The sequence below is a fragment of the Equus quagga genome, chromosome 13 (genome assembly GCF_021613505.1).
Source record: "Equus quagga isolate Etosha38 chromosome 13, UCLA_HA_Equagga_1.0, whole genome shotgun sequence".
Classification (NCBI taxonomy): domain Eukaryota; kingdom Metazoa; phylum Chordata; class Mammalia; order Perissodactyla; family Equidae; genus Equus; species Equus quagga.
Genome location: NC_060279.1, coordinates 75923916 through 75943354, shown reverse-complemented (window position 1 = coordinate 75943354; position 19439 = coordinate 75923916). Strand labels below are relative to the sequence as shown.

The 19439-nt window shown below is 47.2% G+C and overlaps 1 protein-coding gene across 2 annotated transcripts in view; it reads right to left on the bottom strand.

Moving 5' to 3' along the window:
• Positions 1–4619: 4619 nt before the first annotated feature.
• The window catches only part of USP10 (ubiquitin specific peptidase 10), a 70565-nt gene continuing 55745 nt past the window's right edge, over positions 4620–19439 (bottom strand). The window contains exons 8-13 of one of the 2 annotated variants that reach the window (XM_046681843.1): positions 17367–17466; positions 16405–16582; positions 13661–13826; positions 10310–10454; positions 8348–8413; positions 4620–5639 (exon numbers count right to left, since the gene is read on the bottom strand). In XM_046681843.1, coding sequence (XP_046537799.1) covers positions 5452–5639; positions 8348–8413; positions 10310–10454; positions 13661–13826; positions 16405–16582; positions 17367–17466 — 843 coding nt within the window. In that variant the 3' untranslated portion in view covers positions 4620–5451. The remainder of the gene's footprint in view (positions 5640–8347; positions 8414–10309; positions 10455–13660; positions 13827–16404; positions 16583–17366; positions 17467–19439) is intronic. The other variant, XM_046681842.1, reaches the window with a different exon arrangement.

Below are 19439 nucleotides of genomic sequence, written 5' to 3'. Positions count from 1 at the left end.
AGCATTTAAAGCCACAGGAAACAGGGGCTATCTTTCTAAAAAGTCAACTTTATTCACTGCAAAGTTAATTTACACCTTTTCAAAAGAGGACAAATCTCCTGTCCGTGCACCACTCCCTCGGAGGACCCCTCGCTGGCCTCACGGGGCAGAGGGAGGACGTTCCCCGGGAGGCTGAGAGGCACGACCTACCCCCTGCAGAGCGCAGGAGCACAAGGCTTCACGCTGCACGGGATCCAGCAAGCAGTGGGGCAGCTGCCCTCTGCTCTCAGCAGCCGCGGAAGCAGCAGTGAACACACAGCTGCCTGTGCCAGGACAGGCACAGGTCGACAGCCTCGACCCTGCCCAGAGCCGCCCCCCGAGGAGCCCCGGGAAGGAGCAAGGACGGGCAGTCCGTTTTCAGATCAGCAAGTAAATCCACATCTTACACAGGAGGCTTTCAATCTTTTTTTTTTTTAAAGCAGAGGAAAATTTTTTTTCTTAGATCATCTAGAGAATCCCCAAATACTCAGAAAATATGTCAAGAGATTTGCTTGCTTTGAAGGACAGGCAGGAAGCCCAACGTCAGATTCGTCAAACCCCGGAATCCAGGGCTATCCCGAACACTGAAAACCATGCCGATGGCCGACAACACAAACCAAAACACAGTCTGGGTGGGTGAAGATGTTACCAAAAAAAAAAAAAAAAGACAAGACAAAAATCTAGGGTTGAGGTTTATCCAGCTGCCCAGTGTGCCGACAGGGACACAGGCATTCCTTGGGAAGTCCATCCAGAACTCCGCAAATGCAGCAATGCATGTTAGGGGTTTGGTACAGCAGAAGAAACAAAGTTACCCTATATTGTACTCGTTAGGAAACAAACGATACTTTCCCAACCATGATAAATACGACAAAGTGCCAGCACTTAAATGGGGGTCTGGGAGAAAATGCAGTTTATAACAGTTTCAAATGGAAGTATCTTAGACGCCGTCCCTCAGTATGCCTCCAGTCAAAACACAATCCTTTGTAAACACCACCGCAGCCGGCTGCGTGAATCTTCTCTAATGCGAGTAACAGTGATTTCAACGTTTACTTGCCAATTGTTTCCACGGAAAGACCGCCTGACAAAGTGGTACTGTGTTCAGTGAATCAGTGCTCAGTCAATTCTCCCTCATGACGATCAGCACACAGCCCGAGACATCCACACTGGCTAGCGACAAGATGCCCTGTCCTGGGCGTAGGGAGAAGATAAGAGAGTGAAAGGGGATCACACGTTTGTTCCTTTACTCCTTACAAGAACAAACACCAAGGTGAAGCCCGGCTATGGAGTGAATTTCATTTCTCAAGCAAATAAATTGTTCTCCATAAGGTACAAATAAGATGGGAATGGTCAGGGGCTGGTCCAGTGGCATAGTGGTTAAGTTCATATGCTCCACTTTGGCGACCTAGGGTTCGCTGGTCTGGATCCTGGGCACACACCTACACACGTCTCTTCAAGCCAAGCTGTGGCAGCATCCCACACAGCAGAACTAGAAAGGCTTACAACTAGGATTTATGGCTATGTACTGGCGCTTTGGGGAGAAAAAGGAAAAAAAGAGGAAGATTGGCAACAGATGTTAGCTCAGGGCCAAGCTTCCTCACCAAAAAAAAAAAAAAAACAATCACTGAAAACTGGGGTAACGTGAAGAAGAGGATAACACAGGGGAAGAAAAAAAGGATGCAAACGGTCAGACCAGAAGCTGAGAAACAACGCTAAAAAATAAAACCCTGGGAAGTGACAAAATGTTGATGACGGGAAGGCATGCCTGCTTCGAATCTGCCATGATTGACTGTAAAGAAAAAACACAAAATTCTATGTAGGATTGGTCATTAACACAGGACCTTGCGAGACACTGACTATTTTTAAAACACTCGGATTTTGCCTAATGTTTTCTAAATCCACTGGCCCTGAGGAAATTGGTGTAATGGGTGACTGTCCTCACTGGGGACAGTCAACAAAATCTTCTTTTTTCTTGAGCCCGAGAAGTAACAGAAAAGTCTCGGGTCTTCTGTCTCTCCTGACGGACTCAGCCCTTCCAAAGAGAAGCTGAAGAAAAGGCTAGAGTGAGGTGTCCACATGGGAACAACTTCCTGTCACTGACTCACCCAAGTTAGCTGATGGCCTCAATTCTAAACTCACCGGTTTATTTGGCCAATTAAAGCAACGGACTTTGACCGCAATCTCAGCTTTCTGACCGGTTGGCCTGGTCAAGCACAAGCAGCCTACGAGAGCAACAACCAGAAATTTCCACTAAGGAAGACATAAAATGATGTGTTTTCTGATTACAGAGTTCCTGCTCGTGTGGCCCGCACGTTAGACCAAGACGATGAAACTCACCATACTGAGAAAAGAAAGCAGTGTGCTGCCAGAGCCGCTCGGGCAGCCGAACCATGTCATACACAGAGGACGATGAAACGACGGCCGTTTTTCATTCTGGATGGAACCCGTAGTGCCTCGTGCGCTTTCTCGGCTCTGGGCAATGTACCAACCAGGGAAACCTCGTTACACTCTTCCCTGTGTAACTTCTCAGTTCATTACTAAAACTTACACACTAAAGAAAAATCTCCCTGTAATATACTTCTAACAATACCCTCCTACTCACACTGGATGAAAAGCCACTTATAAAGACATGTCAAATCCTAATGAAGGAGCATCACTAAATTTGTATCCGTGACACCAAGGTTAATGGGCCAAGTTCTAAGTGTAAATGGCTTAAAGACAGGGAAACAGTCTATGAAACTTACAAAAATACTAAACATTACAGCACAAAACATTAAACGTTGAGGTCAAAAATCTCAAAAACCGATAACATGGATAAGCCCACAATTCACGTGGGACCCTAGAAAATGCTGGATTTGCTAGAAAGATCTAATTCTTTATCTATGAGCCAATTATTCACTCCAGGGACAAATGCAAATAATGCTTAACTGCAGGGGGCATCTCCTTGTTCCGCATCCTGTCCCTTTCTGAGTTTCGCTCCTGTGTGCAGCCAAATGTGCTCAGCCCGCAGAAGCAAAACAAAATTGGGAAGCTACATCTCTGTCATAAATAGAGTCGGGGTCGTTAGGGGGCGTGGGGTTACGCACGCTCTTTCAAACAAAGCTAGCTTTCATCTTTCAAACAAACATCCTCACATGCAGGCTAACACAGGAGGCCCCTGCTGGCTACCAGATGGCTGAGAACAAGTCCCCATGGGCCCCAGGGACAGCAACCTCAACAGCAAATGCATCGTTGCTACACGTTACACAGTGACCAGGACACCCGAATGTCCCACTGGGCCTAAATCATCTCTAAATACTTTTGAGAGACTTGAGATCTTTCCAAGGAAGTTTCTCAATGTCTCAGTCATTTCCAAACTATTTCGGGACTGACAGAACGGATACCTTAGCAACATAAAGACTATGGAGAAACCCCTGCATGCTATGTGAGGGAAAATTTTCTCATCCAAGTACACAGGACGTGTCTGAAGGTTTGGAAGCAGGCTGGTGTGACAACAGCAGCATTCTTCGTCCGGCCCCTTGCTCCAGATCCCTGTGGAAGGCGTTCCCAGACCAGCCAGCCTTGCTCTTGACTGGCCGCTCACTATGACTGCAGGGGATACTTCAGTAACTTGAAATAACAGAGCCACTTTACCCTGCTGGGGGCGGAGGACCAACACCAGTTAGAGAGGTGGGTACTCAGACAGATAAGCCATTCCCTCCAGATGGGACACGACAGGGCTCAGAGTATCACAGCCCGGAAACTCAAGGAAGTGCTTTAGAACAGGGGTTATTTCACCACTGGCTGGGTTACTGCTGGTGCAGTTACTGCTGGGTTACTGCTCCCCCAAAGTTCATTTGGCTTCCAAAATCCACATGTTACATAAGAGTTGTATATTATTTTAATGAGAAACTAATTATAATATGACTTGTCAGCCAAGCAAATCAGAGCAGGATTACAACAAGCTAAGTAAGCCAAGTGGACAGTGCCTGTCCTATAATTTTAAACAGCTAGCTCAAGCCAGGAGTGGCACAAGGCTATGATTAGGAACAGAAGATGGTAAGAGGAAGAGCTTGGGTAAAAGGCTCAGACCACGTAGAGCCGCTTCTCTGGGGATCCCGTACATTATGATGAGTTGCCTGCACGGGGCTGGAAGCTGGGGCACGAGAGGCCCAAGAGCCACGGGGAGCAGCCTGACCTGTGTGTACGTCTCTCCTCTCCATCTCTTCTGTCTAGGAAGGCTTTCTTCCACAACCCGAGGGTGGCATCAGATGTGCTGCTAAGATGCCCCAGTGGCACACAATTAAAAGGATGCTCAGCCATAAACCCACCACTTTGGTGACACTCAACAATGCTGGGGACAGAAACAACGAATGGAGACTTTATCTCCCCTTTTTAGCTATCTGAAGAGTCAGAAAATCCATTTACCCGAATCACCACAGTTAACCCCTCTGGAAACATTAAACGAGCATGACCCGCGTCTTGGTTCGGCTTTCACAAACACAGCAGGCAGCTCAAAGGCTCACTTTACTTCTGGAGGGGCAGTCACGCCCCCCTGAGCTCCAGTTTCTGAAAATGGCATTCGCAGTCAAAGAAACCCCACACAGAGCTTTAAACCAACTTTGTGATTTTTATTGATGGGCGACAACTTTATACTCCTAGATGTCACTAAACTGTGTACAATTAGAGACGCAGCGCTAGAGAAGAGCAGACAGCGGAATTACACAGAGACTCAAGGAAAGACCAACCTTCATTATTTTGCCCATTTGTCATTATGTGTACACAGAAGCATGAAAGCAATTTGAAATCTTTTAACGGCAATAAAGTTACAATCACCCATCTATGTGACTAACAGCTTAACTCCAAATATTTGATCTGCAATGTGCACGTAAGCAATTTCTCATCGCACAATTATTAAAATGTATTTTTCCTGTTAGGAACCAGCAACTTATTTTTTGTGTTTATTTTTCTTTTGAAGTAAGAACTATTTCTTCTCTGATAACTGGCTCATTTTTACTGTTTATCAAAAACTAAAGGGTGGGGAAGGAAAGTGTGATGGATTAAAAAATTTATTTTTTAAGGAAAGATAAAATTCATTTTCACAAATTTACAAGTGTCGTTGCTGGTGCAGGATTTATTCTACTAAGCAATTAGACTGGGAATCAAATGCAAGTTTCCCCCTCTTACTTAGGAATCAGCATTATTTCAGAAATATGGGTTTTTGTGTATTTTCTCAAATCAACCGACAGTCTGTTTCGACCGAGTGATTTTGATTTGGAAGTTAGAAGTCAACACAAACTATGTTGCGCACAAGCCCCCAGGCGTCTCCTTTCCATTCTAGCCCATTTTTGCAAAAGGGAGAAAGTTTCTCTCTAAAGAGCCACTAAAGAGAGGGAGGAAGTCAGTGAGAGTCGGTGTTCTAGAAGCAGGCGTCGGGCACACAGAGCACACAGGTGGTCACAGCAGGTCCACGCGGCGGTAGTACAGGAGGTAGGCTGTGCGGTCAGCAGTGGGCTTCACCACCTGGTACTGGTTAACCACTTTGACCATCTGGTCGTCGATGCGCAGCCAGCCGTTCAGGCCGATCTGGAAGACGTCTGTGGTGTAGTGGCCGCCCGTCGCGCTGCTGCCGTGGTGGTAGACCACTGCAAGAGAGGCCGGGGCTCAGTCGGAGAGGCAGGGCGACCTGGCGCACCGCCTGCTCCTCCTAAGCGCTGTCCCCTGGAACCCCGTCCCAAAGCAGGGGGACGGAGAGATGTAATCACACAAGGAAACGTCACTGAAACTCCAAGCCCCTGAACAACTTACGATAAAAAGTTATACACATACATCTTAACGACATGTTTAAATCATTCGATACCTCACAAACAACGAAAGAAGCACCAATCAAATGGGGTTGTCCCGTCTGTGAGCCCTCTGGGCAAGGACTATCAACCATCTCGATGTTCAGCGCTGCAGAAGCGGACCGGAAAGCAGGGCGTCAGAGCAGAGCAGCTGCCCTCTAGAGAGCACATCCGAGGCCTAAACACGTGCGTGCCCCCTCCGCCAGCCCACAGCCAGACGCTGACAAGAGATTATCTGAATCTCGGACAAAAATTTTACAACAGTCAAAAAACAGAAAAACCTCAAGACCCACTAGAAAGAAAGATTAGTGAAGCAGATTACAATGAGATGAATTTTTTGGCAGAACAGATTAAGAGCGTTTGGCGTGCTCATATTACATGAAGAAAAATGAGAACGCTAGGTTTTCTCTGGATTGCCACTCCCAGGTGACAGCACCCGTCCCAGGAGGGACGCCAGGACCATCAGCTGAGCTGAGCGCACAGCTGAGGAGTGACCCCACAGAGGCAGTGATACAGTTATTACTTTTTTCTTTTAAAAACATTTCCAATTTTTCTATAACAATGTTTTAACAGGAAAAAATACCACTTATTTACTTAAAAAAAAAAATCCTGTTAATTCAACTAGGAAGCCTTAGTGAAAGGCCTGAAACAAATCTGTTGGCAGATGTCATGAAGACATTACAGACAGCACGCTTCCCTCCTACCAAGAGGGGCCCAGGCGGCTGGCCAGGAGCCGGTGTCTGTAAGACCCCTTGACTCCACAATTCAAAACAGAAGAGCACTCGACCGGCACTCAGCTTTCTGAGGCAGTCGCCTGGTAACTAATGCGGTAACAGGTCACGGACACCTGGCGAGCCCACCTGCCAGAACAGAACTCAGCATCTGAGTTTTTAAAAAGCTTACGCGCCTTACTACCTTGTTCTTTCTGGTCCCACAATCAGAACCTTTTTAAAAAGTACCTCTTTACTCACATTTTACAGAAAATTCCAACCAGTGACCTCATTTCTGAGATTAGAAGACTCAAGATGAGGACTCAGGAGAGCAGGAGAGAACAACTCAGGTGTGACCCCTGGGTCACGGCCGGGGTGGGACATGCACCCACACCAGGCCCCTGGACACCAGGAGACAAGGAATTCCTACCCCTTGCCCTTGATCATCAGCCTTGCCCTGCAAGGCCCCAAGGGAGAGCTGCAGGGAGACAAAAAGAACCACTTTGTCACCCACTGGGCCTCGGAGCCCAGTGCAGGGAGCCTGGGGACTCGACCAGGAGGACTCCTCTGGTCTCGGGGGTAGGCCTCAGAGCTGCCAGCCCAGGGCAGGGCAAGGGAAGGGCCGGAGACACCAACAAGAGCGAGGTGTGCGTCACCACCTTCTCTGGGTCCCCACAGGCTGGGAGGGGCTGTGACCAGCTGCCTTGGTGGAGAAAAGAAAGTCAAGAGCAACAGCGTCTGGTGGAAAGAAAGCCAACTGGGCCGAACACCTTCTGATGCGGCACAGGGACCTCCTCCACTGAGCAGGGCCCAATCCCACTTCCTACAGCCTTGTCAGTGGACTGAGGGTAGAGGAGAGAAGCCCTGCTCTGCCACTTGGGTCACAGAGCAGTGAGCGTTCCTCTCTAAGTTTCAGTTTACTCTTTTATAAAATGGGGACACCACCACTGACCTCTCAGGACAGCTGTAAGGAATAAATGAGACAATATATAAAAGGCATGCAGTAGAAAGGCTCAACGAAGGTGTGAGGGTCAATCAACATGTGTTATTTTAAATTACAAACAGGCTCATCAAAGGCAACACAAAGAAGGGATGAGAGAGAAGCCAGAAGAGTCTAACAAACACAGCCAGAAAAGTAAACACAACGACAGCTACCAAAGGAGATGGAGAGCCTCAAAGGCACAATGAGTCCAGCTATAAGGAGAGAGAGGCGGGAGGAAGGACACAGGGCAAGGACAGAGGTGTATCAGACAAACGGGCCCAGCGGACGCTCCAGGCCGGGAGATAAAGGAGGTCCCAGGGCCCCAGTTTTGGGGCTGGGCTGTGCCCTCGGCCACTGGATGATCCGGGACTGATGGAGAAGCGCGGCAGCCGAGGGGCCCGCGGCAGCTGGAGCACCTGCTCGGGCACACCCGACCGCGCCGTGCTCCCCTGGCGACCGGGCATCGCGGCCGCTCCACAGCTCTCCCCCACAGGCGCAGCTGCAGCAGGCAGAGGCCGCCTTCTCACACTGCCAGGCTGGCGCCTAGAACTCATCCTCCGACCCCAAGACCAAAGCGATCGCGCTCAACAAGGTCTTATGTTGGGCTCAGCTGAGAGAAGGGGTATTCTGTCAAATTCCAAGCACCAAGTGTCAGGTAAAGCACATATTTTCAAATGATTTCCTGACTTCTAAAGTCCATACAGGTACAAATAGAGGAAACTATTCCCTGTGTTAAGTGGCACCACAGCAAAATCGTGCCTGGCAGCAAACCTTTTTAGCATTGTTTTAACAGGGAAACCATGCACAGACTGACTTACCCGCAAACAGCCTGTAGGTTCTGTGGCATTTCAAATTCTTATTTTTAACTCCTGGAGAAAGCAGCTCTGAAAAACAAAATACCAACAGCTCCAATCTATAAAAGCGCTTGCAGAAAGGTCAGAGTGACAGGAGCAAAGGGCTAACAGCAGCCTCCACTCAAGGACACCGCCCAGCAGGCCAGGACACACAACAAAACCCCATCCCTTTACCAGCATTAACATTGACCCATAAGGAAAACGCACTGTGCAATGCAGTTAATACACGCGACCACACCCAATCCGTGAAAGAAGCATGGGCAGTGCACTGAGCCTATGAGACTCATGCTAGAAATCCCTTACAAGCAGATGTCTGAAACACGGAAAAGAAAAAAGCTGCCCACTGAAAAACAAAAACAGAATGAAGCAGCCCTGGCAGACCTAAGAATTAAAACGTTTCACATGGAAGTCAGACCACAAAACTTCAATCAAGTAACAGTAAGAAGATTTCCCCAGCCAGAGGTGCTGGTCCCCCAGCCGGTGCAGGCCGGAAGTCCTCTCGCTCCTAAGGCACGCAGTTCCCCTTCACAGAAGCCCCACTCCAAAGCCAGGAAGAGCTCATCTGGAGATGACTGTTCTTCCAGCCAATACTGGTTCATTCTCTGCTCCCCACCTCCATGACCTAAGCTAGGTCCCCTTGTCCTCATTTATGTCATTTCTCTTTCTAGAAAGCATCTGAGGTGGCAGCTGATACAAAAATACATATAACAAGCAAGAAAAGATAGGCAAATAAAATCTGTGAAAACCATATAAGTCAGTTAGTCAAGATGGTTGATTTAGGGGTGAGGGAAGACGCAGGGGTTGGGGTAAAAGGCCGCTGTTGGACTCTGCGCTCGCTACCTTTCCTGACAGCCGTGCAAAATAGGACAGATGACCAATACACGACTCTCGGCTGGCGTTTCTTCCCCTTTCTGGTCTCACCTGGGATTAGAAAAACATGCTGCCTATGAATGAAGCAGCACAAAGTGCGAGAGGAGGGGCGGGCCGTAAACTGGCCCCAGAGGCAAATCTATCAGCTGAAGACGGCAACTCTTGTGGCCAAGTCTGAATCTTCAGCTGAAGGAAATGCGAGGTCCCTGGGGTGCAGGCACGGCTGACCATGAACACAGCCAGCTACCCACAGTTCCCAAGTCCCTGGCCTGGGGAGGAGTGGAGTGCGGGTGCCGTGCTGCGGGGAGAGAAGGAAGGAGGGAGACGACAGGGTTATTCCTCTACGAGATCCAGGGGTGACGGCCCCACGACCTCTCTTCTGTTTTCCAGAAAACCTGCTATTCTCAGAATCACCGCTAGCTTCTTCCACTCCCGATCGAGCTTCTGGATTGCACGATACACTTTTCACAAATTCTGAAGCTTTCAAGGAGTCTTCCTTCCAGCTGTGTTGTCAGCATGACAGCTTGAGTCTGGCGCTCTTTTGAAAGCATGTGCTCACGCTGCAGAGCGCCAGTCACCTGCCAGGGACCTGTGGCTGACAGAGTGCCACGAATGTAATGTGTGTCACTGCAGCCAGGCCAGAGGAACCCCCAGTGGCCTAGGGGAAACATTCTCAATTCATTCAAAAAGTCCATTTAATCAGGCTGGCCAACACAGTCGTTAACACTTATTATGAGAAAAATTACTTTGTACCATTAACCTATAAAATGTTCATAGAAAAGTCATGTTCAATTTAATGGACAAAAGCTCCTGTTTTTCTAATCTAGTGAAATAACATGGTTTATTCATTTTTGCCTTTATTTTTAAAAAGGCATTTTAATGATAATTTTAATATAAAGGTCTATTAAATGTCAAGAAATTTAAAATAAAAAAAGTCATGAAAGAGAACTTCCTTAATCTCACCCTTACACAGAAATGCTAAAGCGTCAAGCTCACTGATTTCCAGGAGTACTGTCAGCAAAAACGCTTTCCGCCTCATGTATTATGTATTTGTACCTTTACTGATTTCCAAGTCCACAGGGTATTCGATGTTTTTGACGAGCTTCTGACAGCCACCAGTCTTCTCGTAAACAAAGCGCTTCAGGTGGAGCACGAGAACAGGAGGGAGCTTTTCCAGAGTCACTCTCCGACTGATCTCGACCTAGGACACAAGCACACCGGGACACGCCGCCCGTCTTACTCCAGGCAGCGCATGCCATCTCCACCTGCCACTCAGAGACCTCCGAGAGCTCATGCCTTCAACTCTGTGGCAGGGCTCCTCAAACCTCCCGGGTCACACCATCTTTTGAGGATCTGATGCGATTTTTTGAGAGCTACTGATATTATTCTTAGAAAAATGCGTATATCCCTAAAAACACAACGGCAGAGGACCCCCTGGGCCCCTGAGCCCATCTGTGAGCTCCAAGTGAAGAACCTTGGCTCTGTGGCATTACTGACAAATTGGCACAAAAATTAAAAAGCTGACTCAGTGGCACTTTCAATTGCATATGTATTAACTTGCTTTTAATAACTCTCATAGTATTGATAAAACTGACGCCAACATGTTTTCCTAAATTAGATGTTTTAAACAACCCTAAAGCTACTTATCTAACCATTAGTTTTCTAACAGTTTCAGTTTTATCAATTTAATGTGCCCACTAAGTACTTTCACAGGTCTAATGAATGCTTTCTATTAAAATACAACTTCACAAACAATACTTAATCCCTTTATCTACTGTTCTCTGTCCTTACAAACGCTTTGATGCTTCCTGTATTTATGTGGAGAAGACTTCTGGCAGTAGTATCTGTTAAAGTAACAATCCCAAAGACAGGATACGTAAGATATGGAGAAAGCTTCCGGAGGACCCTACCAGCATCTGGCGGAAGGTATCTTAAGGGGCAGGAGGCTTTTGGAAAGCAAGCTAGTGGTTCACTGCTCGGGCTGATGAAGTCTCAGGACCCTTCCCTGCCCGTCCCCCCACCCAGACTAAGGAGCCACCCTCCGCTTCTCTATATTCCCACTGTCTTTGCATTCTCCTCTCTCGAACCAACAAGATTTGTGAATGAATAAAAGTGCAACTCCAGTTCAAGAGTCAAAACCAGAGAGGATGAGGACAAGCCCCCAGGCTCCTCACTTGAGTCAAGAGAGCTGACGACAGTATCTCCGGGATGCTTCTCAGTGCTCATGATCTTGGACCCTGACCTTAAATTTTCAGGCAGTTCATTAAGCGGCTAACCTAAAATTCATAAATGTGTGTTTTGGGTTTCCAGACAAACTGAGGCACACTTTCTTATCATCCAACAAAAGTCAGACCTTTTCTATACAGCAAATATTTTGTATAGTCAAATTTTCCCATGGACCTTCATGTGTTGCCAAAGAAAAAAACCCTAAAAATATAATAAAATTAAACTATTTTCAAAAGTACATTTAAAAAATCACATTCCAGAAAATGTTATTTGCTCTTTACAGATATTTTCATACAATCTATCCAAAATCTTCTTTCCCCAAACATCTGCTTTTCCGAGTGATCTTGACCACATCTGATAACACACGAACACAGTCATGGAGCTAGAACAGTCAGCATCACTGTTTTTCATGTTCAAGGCTGCGCCAAAATGCTGCTTTCTCGGAGCCTTCCTCCAGATGTGCCATCTAGAATAAATCCGCTTTCCTCACCATCCTGTGACAACAGGCCAACAACCACCTCCAGCTCCATCCCCACCCCCACCACACCCCCTCCCTAAAGTCGAAGTGTAACTGCAGGAGAAGCAAACGAGGGGAAAACAGACCACCAAGGGGGCTGTCCTGGTAGCCCAGGGAAAGGCTGAACATCTCCCCCGCAGAACGAGGGGCCAGAGACTCGCACAGCTGGCTCAAAGGAGAGACAGCAAGAAGAGGGCACAGTGGCCAGGATAGCAATTCCATCTCTGAGTCATGGCTGCCACAGAAGGAGCCAAGTGGACAGTCCCCACAGCCAAAGACACAACTCAGCCACACCAACCAAGCTCCTAAAACAAATACCCACTCTCTCCCCCTCTGCATTAAGCTCAGTTCCACCGCCGGACTCTTCTCAGCTTACTTACTAAGGCAACTGCCAAGATCCTGCTTCTGGCTCCCACCACTTTGTTTTAAACAAAACTGCCCATGAGAAGCCAGTCAGAAAATATATAGTGGAGGATTAGTTGTAACTGCTACAGATTCCCCAAGAGGCTGGCTTGACCAATCGGGAGCAGGAGACCCCAGAGGAACTGAAGGCCTCCAGGTCCCACTCTGCTCGTCTTCACTGAGAGCGTGGGCTGCAAGGGCAGGCCCACCTCAGCCAGGTGAGGTGCTGACCGGTCTTCCACATTCCCCTTAGAACTACCACATACTGCCAGTTATTTGAACCAAGCTTCCCAGGAACACTATAAACTGTTCACCAAAGTATTGCCCATAATACAGCCCAGTGGTGTAGTGGTTAAGTTCACACACTCCACTGAGGCGGACCAGGGTTTGCTGGTTGGGATGCCGGGCATGGACCTACACACTGCTTATCAAGCCATGCTGTGGTGTCTCCTCACATATAAAACACAGGAAGATGGGCACAGATGTTAGCTTAGGGCCCATCTTCCTCAAAAATAAAAAAATGTAAAAAAATAAAGTACTACCCATAACTCACCTGCATCATCTCCCCAACACATTTTATAAATTCCCTGCCACAATCCAGGATATGTAATAGAAAAGACATTCTCTACTGGAGAGTAGAAAACAGGCCTACACCGGCCTGTCAGAATAGCCAGGAACCATCAGGCTCCCACAGAGCAGAGCAGTGTCCCTCTCGGAGCTGACAAGAACACCACGCTAAGGTATCCTCTGCTTGTCTTGACCCCTGAAGACCCAAAGACGTTATCTTTTTCAGATCAAATCAAAGAGTAACAGGCATCAGAACAATTAGTTTCTATTTTTCAACGTCCTTGAAGAGCTACGATTAAATGCAAAACAGATGTGTTCAGGATCTCTTTGACAGCCTAACTAATCTCACAAGACCGTGCTCCACGAGGCCAGGAAGGTAAAGAAGCTATTCCACCTGTTAGAGGTAGTAGCGATTTTGTGACATCATGATTAGATAGCCAGAAAATTAAATGTAGCTCAGGATAAATAATCCAAAAAATCATTATCTTGTGTGACATGATTCAGAGTGAAAGCAGGTTGGTACACTCATCTGTTTCAACCATTTCCTTCTAAAACTGTGCAAACTTTCAGTCTAAAACAGCTAAGTGACTGATTTAAGAGGCAGAACCCAAACCTACTTCTCCTCATTCCTAATTCTGTGTTTCCACCACATCAGAGCGCCTCAGTATAAAAGTCAAGATCAACTGTGAATATACCTCTTGTTTGGTTTTTGTGGTATAACCTTGGACTGATTCTCTCGCCACCAAGCTTTCCAATGCATCCTGGACTGTCCGTATCTTGTCAGACTGGATATCCAACTGCAACGTGAAAAATGGCTGCAAAGTGGCAGATTCTTTTGAACTTTGCTGGTAAACCACAGACCTAAGAATTGAAACAAAAACACAAAATTTAAGAGACTACTCCTTCCGACTTTCCCTTAAGATTATCCAACAGGAGAAGAGGAATAAATACTGAAAATAATATTACTCAATACCATATTCATAAGGCTAGAGAGAACAGAAAAGCCAAAAATATACTGAATTTACAAATAATTCTGAATACCATCTGCTAAGTATTTCCAGCAACGAAGGCCACCAGTTGATAATCTTCCCAGCTCAAGTGCTCCGAAGAGAAAACATTTCGCCTTCCAATCCCTTCCCCGCCCCCCACGGCTGATTTACCGCGCTGTTAATCACTGTGACGATCCTACCACAGCCTCAAAATGCTGACACTTCTCATTTTCTCAAAGTATCATGGCCTGTTCTAATAAAATAGAGGAAACCCCAAGGGAAACAGAATATTTTTAATGGCATCTTCCCCTATAAAAATGACTTAGAAAAGAAAAGGAGCAGGGTGTGTATAATAAAACAAGTTACACTCCAGAGAACAAGCCTCCCACCCTCCAGAAGAAGGTGCCAATTCAACCTTGTTTTCTTAGCTGGCTTTTCATTTCATCTTTCTTTTTCTAAGTTTTCCTGAGTACAAACCGTGTGTCCGCCCCTCTCAATTAGCCTCAGCCAGGAAACGTTCCAGTAGTTGAACAAGGGGCTCTGGGCCTGCGGGCCGAGCGAACTGTTTACAAACGGCCGGCCCGGGTGTGCAGAGCGTTCGACTTCGCAGAGCAGACGCTGCGAGGAGCAGGCTGAAAGGCCCCTGCTCGGGGCCTGAGTTTCCCGCGCGGCTTTCCGCACACCCTCCGAGGAGGTGCCTCCACGCTCCTCTCGGGAGAGACTGGAGAGTGACGACCGTTCCCTTGGTTCCAAAAGGGAACCGCGGAAAAGCAGTCACTGAAGTCGGTGAAGAAACAAGCGGTCCTCTTGACTCAAAGGGCCTGGATTTTATCAGAAGTGTCCAGGGGCCCAGGGGGAAGGTGGCGAAAGGTGCTGGTCTTTCTGGGGAAACTGAAAAACCACCCAAACAGGGTGAATTTTAGAAGAAATCCTTTTAGCTGGTCTGAATAAAGAAGCATGCTTAATGATGGCTATTATACACAGAAGAGAAGTTTCTAAATTATACGTAGTTCAGTATCCTTGCTTTACCGTTTTTCAAACAGAATTATCAACAACCAATCTCAGCACAAGGAGCCCAGAGAGGCCGAGGGGCCACGGTAGAGCCATTTAGGCCAAGCCAGAAATTCCTCAAAAGTGGACGCTAGCTTTTCTCACTGGTTATTTTCAAACCAATTTGGGATCTTTGGGTATGCTGGCCATCAGTGGCCTTGCAATCCTGATATTCCACCTACCTTACATCCATTTGGGCTGCTCCCTCACCCCTCTCCCCGATCCATAAGTGATCACCCCAACAGTGCTAACATCAGGCTGCTGGTCTAACGGAGAGCTGAGGGCACAGGCAGCCTCCTCTCGCTGCTGCTCCCCGACCTGGATCCCTGCTTCCCTCTCCCCAAACAGCCCATCCCCAGGGACCTATCTGGCAAAAACGAGTGAGAGCAGCAGTGGTCGTGGCTGGGCGTCCCCAGAGCACACCTGACCATAGGGCTGACACGGAGAGACTGCAGAACAGAGGGGCCTGTAGAGTCTAGCGCACAGCGAAGAGCACAGAAAGGACTTGTGCAAGGTCCCATGGCAGCAGCACAGCTGGCCTCCACATCCAGTCCCACAGCATCGCTGACCAGCTTGTGAGGGAGTCAGCGCAGAGGGGCTGTTTTCATTAGTCTGTTGAAAGATGCCCAGTCTACACTGTTTTAGAGCAGAGAGACTGAACAAGTCTTGAGGCCTTGAATAGTGTGTTACTTCTGTTGGATACACATCATCTGGGACAACACAAGGCGGAGAGTCTCCCTAAAAACCCCCCTCGCGGGTCACGCTGCGAGGCCTTCAGAGAGGACAATGCGCTCTTCAGGTGAGTGAACCTCCCTGGGGACGGGGCGAGTTCTACTGACTTCCACAGCACGTGGTAAGGAACGGCTCTAATGTAAACAGATAAACACCTTTTAGGAGTTCGTGAATGAGCAAAAAGCAGCTGGTTTAAGGGCACTGGGGCAGAGGAGGTGCCAGGTTTGCAGGAAGTCACCCGCCCTCCTCTCTGTGACAGTACCTTCCTCCACACTCTCTCAACTTGGCAGCTCCCGTGGTTCCGGCACCTAAAACTCCTCCAATCAGACACATGAATTTCCCCTCTTCACAAAGCCTGCATTTCAATGAGCTCATTTTCCTCTGCCTACCTAGCTGTGAGCAGCTGGAGTAAGAGGAGCAAGGAGCTCACGCTAGCAGATGGCACCTTGGGGACAGTGCCCCTGTGGAAATGTCACGATGGGTACTGAGAGAGCATTGGGGCGGCAAGAGAAGCATGAGGAAGTCCAAGAAAGAGCAGGCACAGAAACATAAAGGCGAACCATCGAGCGCAAAATTTCTTAGGACAAGGCTTACACCTTTTCCCCCTTTAGCAAAATGCCAAAACTCTGAAAAAGGCAAATACTAAATTATTCCAGAAAAGCATAAACCTGATGTGTCCACCAAAAATGCCGGTGATTGGGGTCTGAACAAAATCGGCCTGGCGAGTGACTGAAGTCTTATTTCTGGGGCCCACTTGTTCCCACTCGTCCTCACTTCCTTCATCGGGTTCTTCCTGCTCATCTTCGTTCACTGAGTGGCTTTTGGGTCCATTGGAAATAGTAAGTTCTGAAAAGTAGACAGTCTGCTTAGGCTGCTATTTACAACAAGAACAGCAATAAACAAAAATAAAAGAAGCTTCTACTTAAACCACCCGCACAGATTTGTCAATTGTAGCCTTTGAAACAAACTCAGAGTGCGTTCTACGTTAAGAACAAACGCAGCGTTGAGTGACCTGACTGAATCCCTGCTGCAAAAACTGCTCAGAAGACGCTCTGGGCACCACCGGGGACACGTGAGGACAACGGGACAGTGGGCATTCCTGTGCAGCCAGTTAGTTTTCTTAATCTGATAAAGGACTCTGGTCACGCGAGAGAGTAATCTTACCCTCAGCAGGTGCCTGCTTTAGCAGTTAGGGGTGAACTAAACTGCCACCTGCCCTTCAGTGTGAATCACTCAGGAACAATGTGCACGGACATTGTGTGTGTGGATGGAAAGAGACAGAAGTAATGCCAACATGTCAACAACAGCAGAATCCCGCAGTTACACAGGTATTCATCAAACTATTCTTTCAGCTTTTCCCCATGTTTGATCATTTTCCTAATTAAACGTTGAAGGAAACAAAGCAGAGGTTCTGGATAAATTTTGATTTATCCAAATATAACATTCTCAATGGTATGTAATAAGCAACATAAAAATAACTACTTATCCTAATGAGTAAATAAGTGATTTGTGAAGGGCAAATGACTGTTGGGGGGAAGCAACTTAATATATGAACACATAACATTTGTTTAAGAAGAATTCTTAAGAAAATGTTGTGACGCAATTCTGTAGCAAATACACCATAACCTACTTTCATTACTCGGTGAAAGAAGTTTCTTTAGGTTCAACATCTCCTCGTGAAGTCCGTTCAGAATGAAGCCTAAGTACTCCTCGGCATCTTCCTGTCGGCCCTGGAAAGGTTAGACGCGATCCCATGAATTTTAATGGACCACTAGCCAAGGTCTGAAGGGAACATTACAGCTGCATATTCAAACTATGCCTCCTCTTAAATTTCCAACAAGAAGTAATGCCAAGTGTTTCCAAAATATCATGTGAGCTTTTCTTCGGACGGCTGAGACAAAGGGTGGGACGAAGGTGGGGGGAGACAGATCACTTATCTCTAAGTGAGAGAACTAACGGGGATTTTTATTTTATTATGCTTTCCTGTATTTCTGAAATTTTCTACAACAAATATACATTACCTTTATAATAAAAACGTTATTTAAAAGTTGCTCTTTTGTTTAAATGAAACAGAAGAACAAGAACTCAATGTCTAGGGCCGCCTCACTGCACAACCCCAAGGGTTATCATTCATGCTGCCCGCTGTGAAATCAGCAGCCCAGTACGTCTCCTCCTGCCTGTTTTTGATGATGGGCAACTGTAGGGGGAAGGACCCAAAGCCCATGTGAAAAACTATTTATTTAAAGACTTAACTGTTTTAAATACACACACATCAGCAAAACCATTCATAGATGAGTCACACACTATAGTCACATATTCGTTTTATAATCTCACAATGGTTTTACCGCAATTAGTTCACATTTCATTCTTTGGAGAATAATGGCATGTTCCAAGGATCTGTAAATTCTTCTGCTTGCGGCCCCTGGGTAGATTTGCTTGTTCCAAATGCAACTGCAGCCATGGACAGCAGCTGTTTGGTGTGAGTGTGTTCTGCGTGTGTGTGGAAAAGGGCAGAAACTGGCACAGCCCAGGATGTGGTAAAGAATTAACACAGCAGACCTGAGGCTGCTGTCCTTGAAAAGCCTGCTTGCTGGGATGGTCCTGGTTGGCATGCGGAAACCTGGATTTCAGGAAGGTTCTCACCATTCCCAGAACTGATAAAGGACTGTGCCTAAATTGTGCAGTGTGACTGATGCTAAGATACCTACCTTCCCTCTGGGAGTCTGGAGTTTTATCTTGTGCTACGCAGAGGGTGCCTACGTGACAGCCCCTAATAAAACCCTTGAAGATTGAGTCCCTAACGAGCTTCCCTGGGAGACAACCTTCCCACGCGCTGCCACAACCTGACGCTGGAGGCCAAGCATGTCCTGTGCGACGGCTCTAAGAGAGGGGTCTTGCAGTTTCCTAAAGACGCTGCCCTGGTGTCTTTACTCTGTGCTGTTTTTGCTTTGTGTCCTTGTGCTGTACCAACCCTAACCGTGAGGACAACAGCTTCCGAGTCCTATGATTCCTTCTAGTGAATCACCAAACCTGGGGGAGGTCTCGGGGACCCTGACACAGCCAATATTTATTAACTTCAACAGACACTTTTGTCCATGACCGTAACTTCTGAGCAGGATCTCAACCACAGGAAGTGCTGTGCCTTTGCCTCTCTAGCTCTGCCTCCACCCGGGCTGCGGGGCCTTCCTCTGGCTTCTAAAGCATCGGTACATGCGTCTATGTTAGCACTTCTCTTGTTGTCTCTACCCTTAGGTCATCTATCTTGTTCCCCCACAGGACGGTGAGCTGAGGGCAGAGGGTACAGTTTATTCCATTTCTGCATTCCTGACACTCTGTATATTCCCCATCACTTGGGAAATGTAAATTCTGAGCTTATTACCAAAAGCTACATTATGAGCATGGAAAAGCCCCTGGTGGTATCCTACTACACTGCCTGCCCTGGGCATTCACCCTTCTCCAAAACAATGGAGCTTCATATTACTTTACTCAGTTTTAATGGAATTTTCTTGACTATTTTTCTCTCTAAATAATTTCCCTGAGCATCATTTCAACTGCTTGTACTGATTCATCACAAACTCTACCAGGGAAGAAAGAAATGCTCCAGTTAACTAATGCAAAGGATGCCCCAGAGTCACTCTCAAAGCCATCAGGGCCCTTTACCAGACCTCCTTGGCCCTTGGTCCTGTGGCCTTTCCCAGCAAAG